Below are 13,240 nucleotides of genomic sequence, written 5' to 3'. Positions count from 1 at the left end.
TGCTCCCCCATGGGTCTGGCTCTGAGTTTTTCCATGATGAGGGCTCAGGAGACTGCAGGGCCTCTAGAGACACAGCCCAGACCTGGGGTCTCCTCTGATCCCATGACTCTCTGCCTGGTCTGATAGGCTCAGAGGAGACAGGACCCAGGTTCTTGTCCTGAGTTGACCCCAACTGCTTGGCTCTTAATAGAACTTACTAATTATATTCTCAGTCTCCTATGAATGGAATTTACTTTCCATCTTTGACTCAGCCATAAAGAAGTGTCTACTTGAACAGACACTTCTCCCAGGAAGAAATACAGATGGCCAACAGATATATGAAAAGATGCTCATCTTCTTTAGTTATTAGAGAAATGCAAATCAAAACTGCAATGAGATATCACCTCACACCTGTTAGATTAGCTATTATTAACAAGACAGGTAATAACAAATGTTGGAGAGGCTGTGGAGAAAAAGGAACCCTCATTCACTGTTGGTGGGAATGTAAAGTAGTACAACCATTATGGAAGAAAGTATGGTAGTTCCTCAGAAAACTGAAAATAGAACTACCTTATGACCCAGCAATCCCTCTACTAGGTATATACCCCCAAAACTCAGAAACATTGATACGTAAAGACACATGCAGCCCCATGTTCATTGCAGCATTGTTCACAGTGGCCAGGATATGGAAACAACCAAAAAGCCCGTCAATAGATGACTGGATAAAGAAGATGTGGAACATATACACTATGGAATACTACTCAGCCATAAGAAATGATGACATCAGATCATTTACAGCAAAATGGTGAGATCTTGATAACATTATACGAAGTGAAATAAGTAAATAAAAAAACCCCAGGAACTGCATTATTCCATACGTAGATGGGATATAAAAGCGAGACTAAGAGACATTGATAAGAGTGTGGTGGTTACGGGGGGTGAGGGGAGAGGGAGAGGGAAAGAGGAAGGGGGAGGGGCACAAAGAAAACTAGATAGAAAGTGACAGAGGGCAATCTGACTTTGGGTGATGAGTATGCAACATAATTGAATGACAAGATAACCTGGACATGTTTTCTTTCAATATATGTACCCTGATTTATTGATGTCACCCCATTAAAAAAATAAAAAAAAGAAATGTCTACTGATCACCTACTACCTGTTGCGGATTTGTGCCCAAACCAGAAATACATCTGGGACGTATTCCAGAAGACCTGTTTTTTTTGGTTTAAGAACTCTCTCTCCCTTGCTCTCTCTCTCTTTTTTGATTATCCATTTAGCTTCTTTAAAAATATATTTTTTGACATTAAATTTAATGGGATGATATTGATTAACAAGAGTCCAAAGCATTTTGATGAACATTTATATAGTCTTTTATTCTTTTTAATTTTTAAATTTATTTAGAAAATTCACTTTAACAGGGTGACATTGAACCACAAGGTTTCATATAAACAATTCTATAGCATTTGAACTGTTGATTATATTGTACACCCATCACCCAAAGTAAAATCATTTTTCTTCACAGTATATTTGTCCCTCTTTCTTCCTTCCCCCATGTCTCCCTGCCCCTGGTACCCACTTCACTTTTATCTATGCCCATGGGTCTCAGTTCTATATCCCACCTGTGTGTGATATCTTAGCTTTTTCTGATTTACTTATTTTACTCAGTGTAATGCTCTCACCATCCATCCACGTTCTCTGTAGAGCGTCCCACATTGGACCAGCCTGGTCTTTACTACATAAAGCTGAGGGGGTTCTTGCAGGGACCAGGCTGAGTAGGAACCAGCTCCATCATCTTCACTCCAGCCACCACAATGTTTGCAAGGCACTGGAGGGTGCATTCGAGGTCCCTAGCAACCCTGCAGCCCAGGATGGTGGGACCTGAGACAGAAGGAGGAGACACTGTGTCACAGCAACGGCAGGTTTGCAGGCTTCTCTTCCTAAAGCAGTGACTCAGGGTCTCCCCAGCAGCGTGCTCACAAGGACAGAGAGCCACGGTTTCCCATGACTGTCCCCTAGACTGTCCCCAGACTCACCCTCTGCCTTACTCAAACATCCAGGCACACTGAGACAGATACACACTCACACCCACATCCTGTGCTGCACACATCCAGGAAAAAAAAATCATTTTCAGTGATTTTATCTTTAGAATAAAAATAGAAGTGTTTGTAGAGAACCGTCTCTGTCTTTCCTGTGTGAACACAGAGAGAATAAGCTGTTGTGTCCTTACAAGGGACAATGTAATTTTTGCAAAGGTCATTTGTCAGAGACAAGGTGTTGAGTGCACACTGTTATTTACAGTGAGTTGTCATATCCCTTTGACAATAAAATTACTCAAATTTCAGAACTGAGTGAACTTTCCTGAAACTTACTATAACACAGGGCCCTGTGAGGCACCTCAGCCTGATAGTAATGCATTTCCAGGTCAAGACGTGTTCAGGAGTGAGCTCAGGGCTCTGGACAGGCCCCAACTACGGGCTGTGTCATCCTATATAAGATGCAATTGCTGGTTTGTTCAAACACCTTATTAAGACAGAGGATGGCAGAAGGAAGGATATTAAGAATACAAACATCTTTTAAAAACAGGTACGGGTCTCAAATACTTTTTATAGAAAATAAGCTAATAAACCAACAAAACAATGAATTGGGAATAAAGTAAAGTAGCTGCTATGCCTTGGAATTGCTCAGTGGCTGGATAAGCAAGGCTCTGTGTGTGGACTCATGCATGGAGAGCAGGCTGACAGGTGTCTGGGAGTGGAGCTGAGAGATGGGGTAGAGGAATTGAACAAGAAAGGACAACATCTGCTTTACATATTCAGGTGCTCACTCAGTGGGAGCATAAATATTTACATGGGTCTAGGGCCTAGAACCTCATCTGAGACTCGTGGTAGCCGGTCCAGCCCTTTTCACGTGTCTGTCCTTCTTACCAGTCTTGATGTGGTTTTTTCTGTGTATCCTTGGTTATAGATTTGTCCTCATGTAGTCCTGAGGTGGTTTATCAGGATGATTGTACATTTAGTTATAATTCAAGTCTTGTCCTGGGAGGAGGTGAGTGTGTAACAATCACCTACTTGCCATCATCTTAGCCCATTTCTTAATTGGGTTGGTTGTTTTTTGTTATTCATTTTTAAAAGTTCTATATATATTTTGGATATTAAGGCCTTATGGGATGTATTGGTGAATATGTTCTCCCAATTCATTGGGTTGTATTTTTATTTTGTTGATGGTTTCCTTTGCTGTGCAAATCAATACCTTTTAGTTTGAGGTAGTCCCATTTATTTATTTTTTCTTTTGTTTCCCTTTGCCAATGCAATGTAACAGAACAAATATTGCTATGAGAAATGTCTGAGATTTTAATTTTTATGGTTTTGACTTTAATGTTTAAATTTTTCATCTATTTTGTGTCTATTCTTGTATATGGTGTAAAGAGTCTTTCTAGTTTCAATTTATTTCATTTATTTCATGTTTTTTAAACCTCATTTATTGAATAGACTTTTTTACCCCCATTGGTTTTTTTCATTTTTTTGTCAAATATTAATTGACTCTAAAGGTGTGTGTTTATTTCTCTGCTCTTTATACTCTTTTATTGACCTATCTCTCTGTTTCTATGCGAGAATCATACTGTTTTGTTTTCTGTGGCATTGTAGTATATAGTTTGATATCAGGTAGCATAATTCCTAAAACTTTATATTATCTTCTCAATATTTCTGTGGCTATATGGGTGTTTTTGGTTCTACATAAATTTTTGAAATATTTTTTCTAGATCTATGAAGTATGCCATTGCTTATCTTGATAAGAATTGTATTGGCTCTGTAAATTTCTATGGGTAGTATGGATATTTTTTAATTTTTAAGTTTATTTTAAATTTTTTTTCTGTTGATTTATAGGAAGGTTTTAGGAAGGGAATGAAAGAGAAAATGAGGAAAGAGAGAAAGGGAAATGTCAACTCGTTCAATTTAGTTGTTCTGTGTAATTGTGTACTCATTGATTGTTTCTCATATGTTCCCTGAACAGGAATCAAACCTGTGACCTCAGTGTATTAGGACAATGCTTTATCCCTTGAGCCATCCAGCCATTGTGGGTAGTATGGACATTGTAATTATGTTAATTTTCCCATAGTATATGTTCATGGTATATGTATATATATATGCTTCATGTATATGCTTCCCCTTATTTGTGTATCTCAAATTACTTTTTTCAGTATCTTATAATTTTCTGATTACAGATCTTTTACATCCTTGGTTAACTTTACACCTAGGCATTTTAATCCTTTGAAGCAAGTGTAAATGGAATTGTTTTCTTAGCTTCTTTTTCTGACATTTTATTATTGGTGTATAAAAATGCAACTGATTTCTGGATATCTCTTTTTATTCTGCCAGTTTTCTGAACTCAATAGTCAGATGTAGCATTTTTTGGTAGAATCTGTAGGATTCTCCATATAAAGTATCAAGGCATCTTCAAATAATGACATTTTTACTTCTCACACCATTTATAATATTCAGTGACAGATGAGCAACAGGAGAAAGTGTGAAAAGTAAAACAATTATCTCTTTTTTGCAAACAAAACCATCAGAAACTGTCTTACTAGGTAGTGGGTGGCAAAGTTTTCTACACAAAATCATGAATTTTTGGGAATATAGGTTCTGTGGAATCCACTAACATCAAGAGTTTCTGTTCCTCATAGACAAGATCAAGAGAGTGAAGAGGAAACCACACCATACGACTCAGTGGGAGATGTTTTTAGTGCTAAAATGAAACAATTAACTGGTACTCACATTGTTTAAGAAATACATGCAAATCTGTAACGAAACTGCAGATACTAGAAAAGCAAGAAAACGCTTAATAAGCAACTAACACTGATATGCAAATGTAGTCATATTTTTAAAAAGTGCTGAGCTTTGAAATGCACATTAAATCAGAGGGATGGTTAAATTAAGATGGCAGAAAACGCTAAGGGTTGGCATGGATGTGACCTACCAGGATCCTCAGACACGGGGAAAGGTTGGAAAAGCTGTGGTCACTCTGGAAAGTTGCTGAGTAGAATCTTTTAAAATGAAGCACCCTCAGGAGTCATGGTGAGTATCCCACTGTGCTGTTTAGAACCAGATTTTCAGGGGCTGAATGAGGACGAGAATTTGGGGCCCACCCTCTCAGAGCAGGAGTTCTGAACAGGCAGAGATAAGAACCTGGAAATTAGGTGGGAACTGACATGTCTCCTGAGATCCCAGAGTCCTCCTGAGCCCTCCTCCTGAAGAAACTCAGAGGCAGGACCAGGAAGGGGCCGTCCCCTTGCTGTGTGTCCACAGCTGTGGGAACCCAGAAGGGCGGCAGCTGCCCCTGACTCACCACACCCTGTGCGTCTCTGTCCTTCAGGCCCAGAGGCTCCTCCATCTGCAGAGCGGGAGCACTCCGAGCAGATGCCATGCTGTCCCTTCTCTCTGCTCTTCTCTGCCTCGGTCAGTTGTGGACATGGGAGGGGGCAGCAGGAAAGGGTGAGTCAGTTACACTCATTTTTATATGGAAAACTTTGGGCTCAGTCAGCTCAAGTGAACAGGGCCCTAATAAAAATAAATCAGCTTAGATGTTTGGGTAGAATCCTCTGACAAGGACTCTCTTCCAGGGCTGAGTCTGGGCCAGAGGACCCACGTGCAGACAGGTGAGTCCTCCCCAGGCTCCATGTCCCACCTCTTACTTCACCCCCTGGGGCTCAGGAGGGAGCACAGGGGTCTTAGGGTGGCGTACCTTGTGCTTATTGGGGAATGAGGGAGGGGAAGGTCTTTGTAATGCAGCCTTTGATTTTCTACCAGGGACCTTCCACAAACCTAGCATCTGTGTTGAACCCAGCTCTGTGATCCCCTGGGGGAACTCTGTGACTCTCTGGTGTCAGGGGACCCTGAAGGCCCAGGAGTTCTCTTTGGACAAAGTGGGAAGCGCCATGACCTGGTACACACAAAGGTCACTGAAGCCCACAAAAAAGGCCAAGTTCTCCATCACACACATGACAGAGTGTGATGCAGGGATATATCACTGTAGCTATCTCAGCTCCACTGGCTGGTCAGAGCGTAGTGACTCCCTGGAGCTAGTGGTGACAGGTGAGAGGACATTCAGGGGTCCCAGCCTCAGGCTCTGCCCTCGGGAAGGGGGTCTGCTCTCAGGGGGTCTCCCCTCTCATAGCCTAGCCCTGGGGGACGTGAGGGAGGTGTGAGCCCCATCTAACATGCTGCCTCCTCCTCTCCTAGGATTCTACAGCAAACCCAGCCTCTCAGCCCTGCCCAGCCCTGTCGTGACCTCAGGAGGGAACGTGACCCTCCAATGTGGCTCTGAGCAGGGATTTGACAGGTTTATTCTGATTCAAGAAAGAGATCATGGCTTTTCCTGGACCCTGGACTCACAGCCAAACCACAATGGACAGTTCCAAGCCTTGTTTCCTGTGGGTCCTGTGACTCCCAGCCATAGGTGGATGTTCAGATGCTATGGCTGTTACAGGGACAGCCCCCAGGTGTGGTCACATCGCAGTGACACGGTGGAGCTCCTGGTCTCAGGTGAGGAATTTCCATCCCTGCCACATCCATGTTTGGGGGACAAGACAGGTTATGGGGTTTCTGCTCAGAGAGGACCTCATGAGAGAGTGTGGGAGGAGGTGCTCCAGGATATTCTTGATCAGAGACACAAACAGTGAAAGACAGTGTCAGCTGGTGGCCAGAACAAGAGAAGCTATTGTATGGGAGGAGCAGCCCTGTAACTGACATCTGGTCTCCCCAGGTGTCTCTCAGAAGCCCTCCCTCCTGACCCAGCAGGGCCCCATCATGGCCTCTGGACAGAGCCTGACCCTCCAGTGTCACTCTGATGTCAGCGATGATAGATTTGCACTGTCCAAGGTGGTAAGACCGATCACTCAGCGATCTGGCTGGCAGCCCCAGCCTGGGCTCTCTCAGGCTGACTTCCCCCCAGACTCTCTGAATGGCTTCCACGGGGGCCGGTACAGACGCTACAGTGGACACAACCTCTCTTCTAAGTCGTCGGCCCCCAGTGACCCCGTGGACATCTTGGTAGAAGGTGAGGAGTCAGCGGGTTCAGTCAGGGACCCAGACTCTGCACAGACCCTGCTGGGGGGGGTCTCAGGTGGTGATGGGCAGAGCAACATGCAGGGTCCCAGAGAGGGAGACAGAGAGAGACAGGGTGGGTCAGGAAAAGGACTCAGGAGAAATGGAAACAGACAGAGATGAGGGTCTTCAGAGAGGGGAGTAGTGACTCAGTTCAGAACAGGTGGGCAGGATGTCTTTCAGTTTCCTTAGGACAGTGGCCTGGGATACCCTACCTCTCAGAGCTGCCAGGCCCCACAGAGGCCTCAGAAAATGACATGACCCTTCACTGTCATTCATGAGGTCTGAAGGTCAGTATTTCTGTCCAGTGAGGAGCCACATCATACCATCCCCCCCCCAACGTTAGATTTATGCCAGGATCAGTTCTTCATGAGTCCTGTGACTTTAGTCATGGGGGACCCTACAGGTGCTACAGATCATGCAGCTACTCCCCTACCTGTTGTCACACCCCAGTGAGCCTCTGGAGCTTGTTTTCTCAGACCCTCAGGGCCTTGTCCCCAGGAGCAGTCAGGCTGGAAGGGAGTGAGGGGGCTCAAGGGATGGTCCCCCAGAGGAAAACTGCCCTTCCTCCGCCCTTCCACCCCTGTCCACTCTCTTCCACTCAACTGAGCCCAGAATGTGTCAGGTGGGCATCAGGATGGTCTTGGGGAGACACAGGGCATCTGTAGATGAGTGTGAGTGAAGTGGGGACTCCAGGGTCAGCTCCAAGGCCTCACCCTCCTCCTGTTCACATTCCCAGGATCCTCTGAAGGGTCTGGCACCCCACCCACAGCGTCCATCTCCACAGCTGGTGAGTCACTGAGGACTCTGCTCAGAGAGAGCGCAGATGACCTGAAAACATGGGAAAAAGAGGATAAAACAGGAGGGTTTGACTGAATAGGAGAATGAGGGTAAGGAGTGTTTTTATAATGCAGCCTCTGGTTTCCTTCCAGGGATCCTCCCCAAACCCATCATTTGGGCTGAGCCAGCCTCTGTTAACCTCTTAGGAAGTTCTGTGACCATCTGGTGTCAGGGGACCCTGCAGGCCCAGGAGTACTGTCTGCATACAGAAGACATGAATACTTGCTTGGACAGACAGAAACCACTGGAGCCCAGGGACAAGGCGAAGTTCTTTGTGAAAAACAACTCTACAGGGAGATATTATTGTAACTACCTCAGTCCCGTTGGCTGGTCAGAGCGCAGTGACCCCCTGGAGCTCGTGGTGACAGGTGAGGGGACACTCAGGGGTCCTAGCCTCAGTCTCTGTCCTCAGGAAGGGGGTCTGCTCTCAGGGGGTTTCCCCTCTCACAGCCCAGCCTTGAGGTACATGAAGGAGGGGTGAGCCCATCTAACACGCTGCCTCCTCCTCTCCTAGGATTCTACAGCAAACCCAGCCTCTCAGCCCTGCCCAGCCCTGTTGTGACCTCAGGAGGGAACGTGACCCTCCAGTGTGGCTCTGAGCAGCCATTTGACAGTTTTGTTCTGACTAAGACAGGAGAAGACAAGTTTTCTTGGACCTTGGACTCACATCAACACGGCAATGAGACATTTAGGGCCCTGTTTCCTGTTGACCCTGTGACTCTCAGACACAGGAGGACATTCAGATGCTATGGCTATTTTAAGAAGTACCCCCAGGAGTGGTCACACCCCAGTGACCCCCTGGATCTACTGGACTCAGGTGAGCGCCCTGACTGCAATCTTTCTCAGCACTCAATCAGGTCCGGTCCCCAGGATCATCTGATGTTGGGTGAGAGGGAGGGGCTCTGAGCACCCCTCTCCCTCTCCGGCATTTGTAAAGTTGTAGGTGTGCAAGGTGAGTGTCTTGAGAGGGTCCACAGAGCAGATGTAAGAGAGAGTGTGAGTGATTCAGGGACTCCACAGTTATTCCCAGCCTCTCACCACACTTTTACCTTCATTGTCATGACCCACTGGGGCCCCAGGTCCCCACCCCGGGCCCATCTCCACAGCTGGTGAGTCACTGAGAACTCTTCTCAGAGGGAGCACAGAACACCCAGGGCAGTTCTGAGGGTCTATCAGGGGATCCAGTGTCCCCCAGACACTCAGGGATGGGCTGTGTCCCAGGGGAGCTGGGAGGCAGGCAGAGATGCTGAGATCCACAGGGTTCCAGGGCTCTGAGGCTGGCAGGTGACAGGTGGGTGGTCCTGGCAGAGGGAGGTTGTGGAACCCAGGCTAGAGGAGGGGGCGTCTGAGCTCAGCTGGCGTGATAGCAACCCTCACTCTCCCTTCCTTCTTGATTGCAGAGGCTCTGGGGATGCCCCTGTCACCCCCATGTAGTCAGGGTCTGTCAGGAGGTGGTGAGTATGTCCATGAGGGACAGCAGCTGAGCCATGTGGGGAGATCAGTCACCTGTGGAGACACCTGTGTGACATAAACCCACCTTCCTCTGCGTGTCCTCAGTGTCCACAAGTATAGAAGGAGAGAATTGTGGCCCAGAGCTCAGATTTCCTTTCAGTTCTGGCTTTGAGCTCCTGGGAGAAGGGGCTTCACAGAGAAACCCCCAAATGTGATATTATAGGATTGTCCCCTCTATATCATTGGTGGTGACAATGCACAGGGAGAGACAGGCAGAACGAGGATCTTGGCCATCCTGGTACATTGTCTCAGCTCAGGTGCTCAGCTCAGAGGAGCCAGAGGCCAGGAAGAAGTCCTGGTTCTGTTTCCGGCTCTCTGTGGGATTCAAGTGGTCCCTTTTGTTTTCTGAGTGTCGGGTTAGTGCCTGTTCTTCCCTGGTCCCATATGCTCACAGGCTGCTGTGAGATCAGGTGACATAGTGGTCCTCACAGCACTCAGGAGGTCAGTGCCCTAGCTCAGCCTGACTTCCTTCTTTCTAGAACGGCACACTAGAAGACCTCTCTCTGTGCAGCAAGGTACTTGGTGACTCATCTGGGTCATTCACATGTCTAAGGGAAACTTTTATTCTACCCAAGAACTGCTGAGCTCATCCTCTGCCCCTCTACTGTATCTTAGACCAAACTATTTAGCTTGGTCCAGCTAGGCACAGTTCTCCATGAGTCCTGTGAACTCAGCATGGGAGGGGGACACTATAGGTGCGACAGCTCACACAGCACCAACCTCTTCGTCCTGTCACAACTCAGTGACCCCCTGAAGCACTACCTGATTTCCGGTGAGGTAATTGTGACCCTGTTTTTCCTGAGCTCACTCAGATCAGGGCCCTGTCTCTGCAGAGTCTGAGGCAGTGATAAATGAGGGAGTTCAGGGGGCCCCACAAAGGATGACATTCACCCCTCCTGCATGGCTCCTGGTCAGTCAGCTGCTGAGTAAGTGGGGTCTCTGAACTCTGAAGGAGAGAGTTTACAGGGTCTGCTCTCAGACTGAACACTGAGCACAGCAGTCAAGCATACCTGTGTCATGACCATGTTTATCACTGTTCCTGAGCTCTGGGCACGGGTCCCTCTGGTCCACAGTGAGTCCGTGCAGGGTCAGCGTCACAGGAGGCTGAGAGGACCCAATGAGGAGACCAGGGAACCTGGCAGAGGTGAGACAGGGTCACTAGGGGACTGGGCAGAAGTTATGACCTGAGAATCAGGGCTTCTGAGAGCACAAAACGAGGGTGAGGTCGTGTGTTTGTAAGTCCTCTCTTCTTCCCTCAGTCCATGGTTCTCAGAGCACCTGACACCATATGCCCATCACAAAGCAAGTCAGACCCCAAGAGTGGTGAGAAGGAGAAGTCCTCAGTTATGGGGCTGGACTCACAGGGTCGTGTCCTGTGATGGGAATGTATGAGTTCTGGGTGGACATCCAGTATCTTGGAGTGACTTTGGCCTGCCCTGACCTCTGTGATCTCTTTGTCTATTCCCAAGACTACACAGTGGAGAACCTCATTCGCATAAATGTGGCTGGACTGATCCTGGTGGCCCTTGTGGTGCTGCTGTTTCAAGCTCAAAACAGCCAGAGAAGGACCCATGATGAGCCAGCATGTGACCACAGAGGAAACAATGCAGTGTTCAGAGAGGAGGAGTCTTGGAGCACATGTGATGACCTAGGAGGTGGTGGGAGAAAGTCTGGACCATGTTCTGAAGAAACTGTCTTCTGAGACTGTGCAGTGATGTAAACAGGGTTTGGGTGCAGGAAATGTCTGTGTGCTCCCTGCACAGGACTCTTCCTCCATTAAATGTGTATGTTCTCTCCCTATCTAAGGTTGATTGTAACAATCCTCCATCATTCCACATGCCTGTGACATGCGGGTCCATTGCACATGGCCGGTTTGGGTCCACACACCTAATACCTCATGGTCTCCTGTACCTTTTGGCCTAGAAATATTCGTTATTTCTAATCACCACATTTCCAGATGGACAGCATTATATCTTTATCTTCTCAGTTTATTAACTGCATAATTGGACAAAATCAGATCTGAGCCTGGAAGAAATAAACCCAAAATGATGTCTTCCACCCTCTCAGAAGACAATTCTTCTGTCTTCCTGAGATGTCACCTGCACCATTTCCTTGGATGTCATCACTGGTGGTGTAGGGACAGCTTAATGGAAGTGTGTCTCTATAAGCAATCATAGTTTAAAATGACTTGATTTGTTAAACTTTTTAGAGTCTGGATATACATATAATGGAATGTTATTCAACCCTAAATGGAAGGAAATTGTGCCACTTAGAACAACATGAACGGATATTGAGGACAAGTTTTTTTTAAAAATATGAGCTATATCACACAGACAAAAGTAAATATTGAGTGATCTCACAACTATGTGAAAACTATAAAAGCCAAAATTGTAGAAATTAGAGAATGGGATGGGGTTACCATGGGGAGTGTGGGAAAAGGAGAGAGGTTGATTAAAGAGTATCAACTTCCAGTTATGAGGTTAACACGTCCTAGGTGTCTGATATATAGTGTGGTGATTACACTTGATAATACTCTGTTATATATGTAAAAATTGCAAGGAGAGTGTATCTTGAAAATACTCCATTTTTATTGTCTGTCTTGTTGACAATAGCCAATATAACAGTTGTGAAATGCTATCTCATTGTACAGTAGTTTTAATTTGCATTTCTTGAATTGCTTGTGATGATGAGCATCTTGGTATATAGCTGTATGTCCTCTTGGAAGAAGTGTCTTTTCAGGTCCTCAGGTTCTCTCCACATTTTTAAATTGGATTCTTTGCTTATTTGTTTCTGAGCTTTGTGAGTTCTTTACATATTTTGGATATTAACCTTTTATCAGAGTTGTAAATTACAAATATTATCTCCCATTTTGTTGCCAGCTTTTTGTTTTGTTGTCAGTTTCTGTGGCTGTGCAAAAACATTTTATTTGATACAGTTTGATCCACTTATTTTTGCCTTTATTTTCCTTGTCTTTGGCGTCAAATTCAAAAATTGTTCTTTATGGCCAAAGTACATAAAAATAGAATCATTGTTCCTTGAAAAACTAAGAATAGACCTACCATATGACCCAGCAATCCCTTTACTAGATATCTACACCCAAAACTTGAAGACATTGGTACATAAAGACACATGCACCTCCATGTTTATTGCACCATTATTCAGTGTCCATGACATAGAAACATTCAAAATTTTCCTTGTTAGAGGGCTGGATAAAAAAGATGTGATATATATACAATGGAATACTACTCCGCCAGAAGAAATGATGGTGGCATAGTGCCATTTACAACAACATGAATTGTTTTTTGAGAATGTTATACTGGGTGATATTTGTAAATCACGAAAAACAAAAAACTGTATATGATGTCACACATAGGTGCAATATAAAACTGAGGCTCATGAACATAGATAAAAATGAAGTCGTTATCAGGGGGAAGTGGATATGGGGAATAGAATGTGGGGGAGAGGATAGAAAGGGAGTGGGTGGGAAGGGAAAAAGAGGGAGAAATATATAGTGACACAAAATGATTTGAATTTTGTCAATGGCTATACAACAAAATCAACAATTTAAATGCTATAGAAATGTTTACCTCCTAAATAACATATTCAAAAGTTCAAATGCTATAGATATGTTTATCTGAAACCTATGTACTCTTATTAATAAATATCACCTTGTTAAATTTAATTCTCTAAATAAAAAATAAGAAAATATGTTTTTTGATTTTCTGCTTCCTCTCAACAAGGCTGAGCAGAGACATCACTGTCACCTCTCTGCAGGGAAAGCAGGAGACTCAGAAAGGCACAATTCCTGC

At 45.3% G+C, this 13,240-nt stretch overlaps 1 protein-coding gene across 2 annotated transcripts in view; it reads left to right on the top strand.

Moving 5' to 3' along the window:
- LOC136399389 (leukocyte immunoglobulin-like receptor subfamily A member 6) overlaps positions 1–11,377 on the top strand; it is a 56,645-nt gene extending 45,268 nt beyond the window's left edge. The window contains exons 1-9 of one of the 2 annotated variants that reach the window (XM_066374472.1): positions 5,344–5,468; positions 5,597–5,632; positions 5,784–6,068; positions 6,216–6,518; positions 6,739–7,032; positions 7,819–7,869; positions 8,012–8,287; positions 8,434–8,736; positions 10,901–11,377. In XM_066374472.1, the coding sequence (XP_066230569.1) occupies positions 5,399–5,468; positions 5,597–5,632; positions 5,784–6,068; positions 6,216–6,518; positions 6,739–7,032; positions 7,819–7,869; positions 8,012–8,287; positions 8,434–8,736; positions 10,901–11,133 (1,851 nt within the window). In that variant the 5' untranslated portion in view covers positions 5,344–5,398 and the 3' untranslated portion in view covers positions 11,134–11,377. Of the gene's footprint in view, positions 1–5,343; positions 5,469–5,596; positions 5,633–5,783; positions 6,069–6,215; positions 6,519–6,738; positions 7,033–7,818; positions 7,870–8,011; positions 8,288–8,433; positions 8,737–10,900 lie in introns of those variants that run through there. The other variant, XM_066374473.1, reaches the window with a different exon arrangement.
- Positions 11,378–13,240: the final 1,863 nt, after the last annotated feature.

This window comes from Saccopteryx leptura, chromosome 3, assembly GCF_036850995.1.
Source record: "Saccopteryx leptura isolate mSacLep1 chromosome 3, mSacLep1_pri_phased_curated, whole genome shotgun sequence".
NCBI lineage: Eukaryota > Metazoa > Chordata > Mammalia > Chiroptera > Emballonuridae > Saccopteryx > Saccopteryx leptura.
This window is presented reverse-complemented; position numbering and strand designations above follow the sequence as displayed.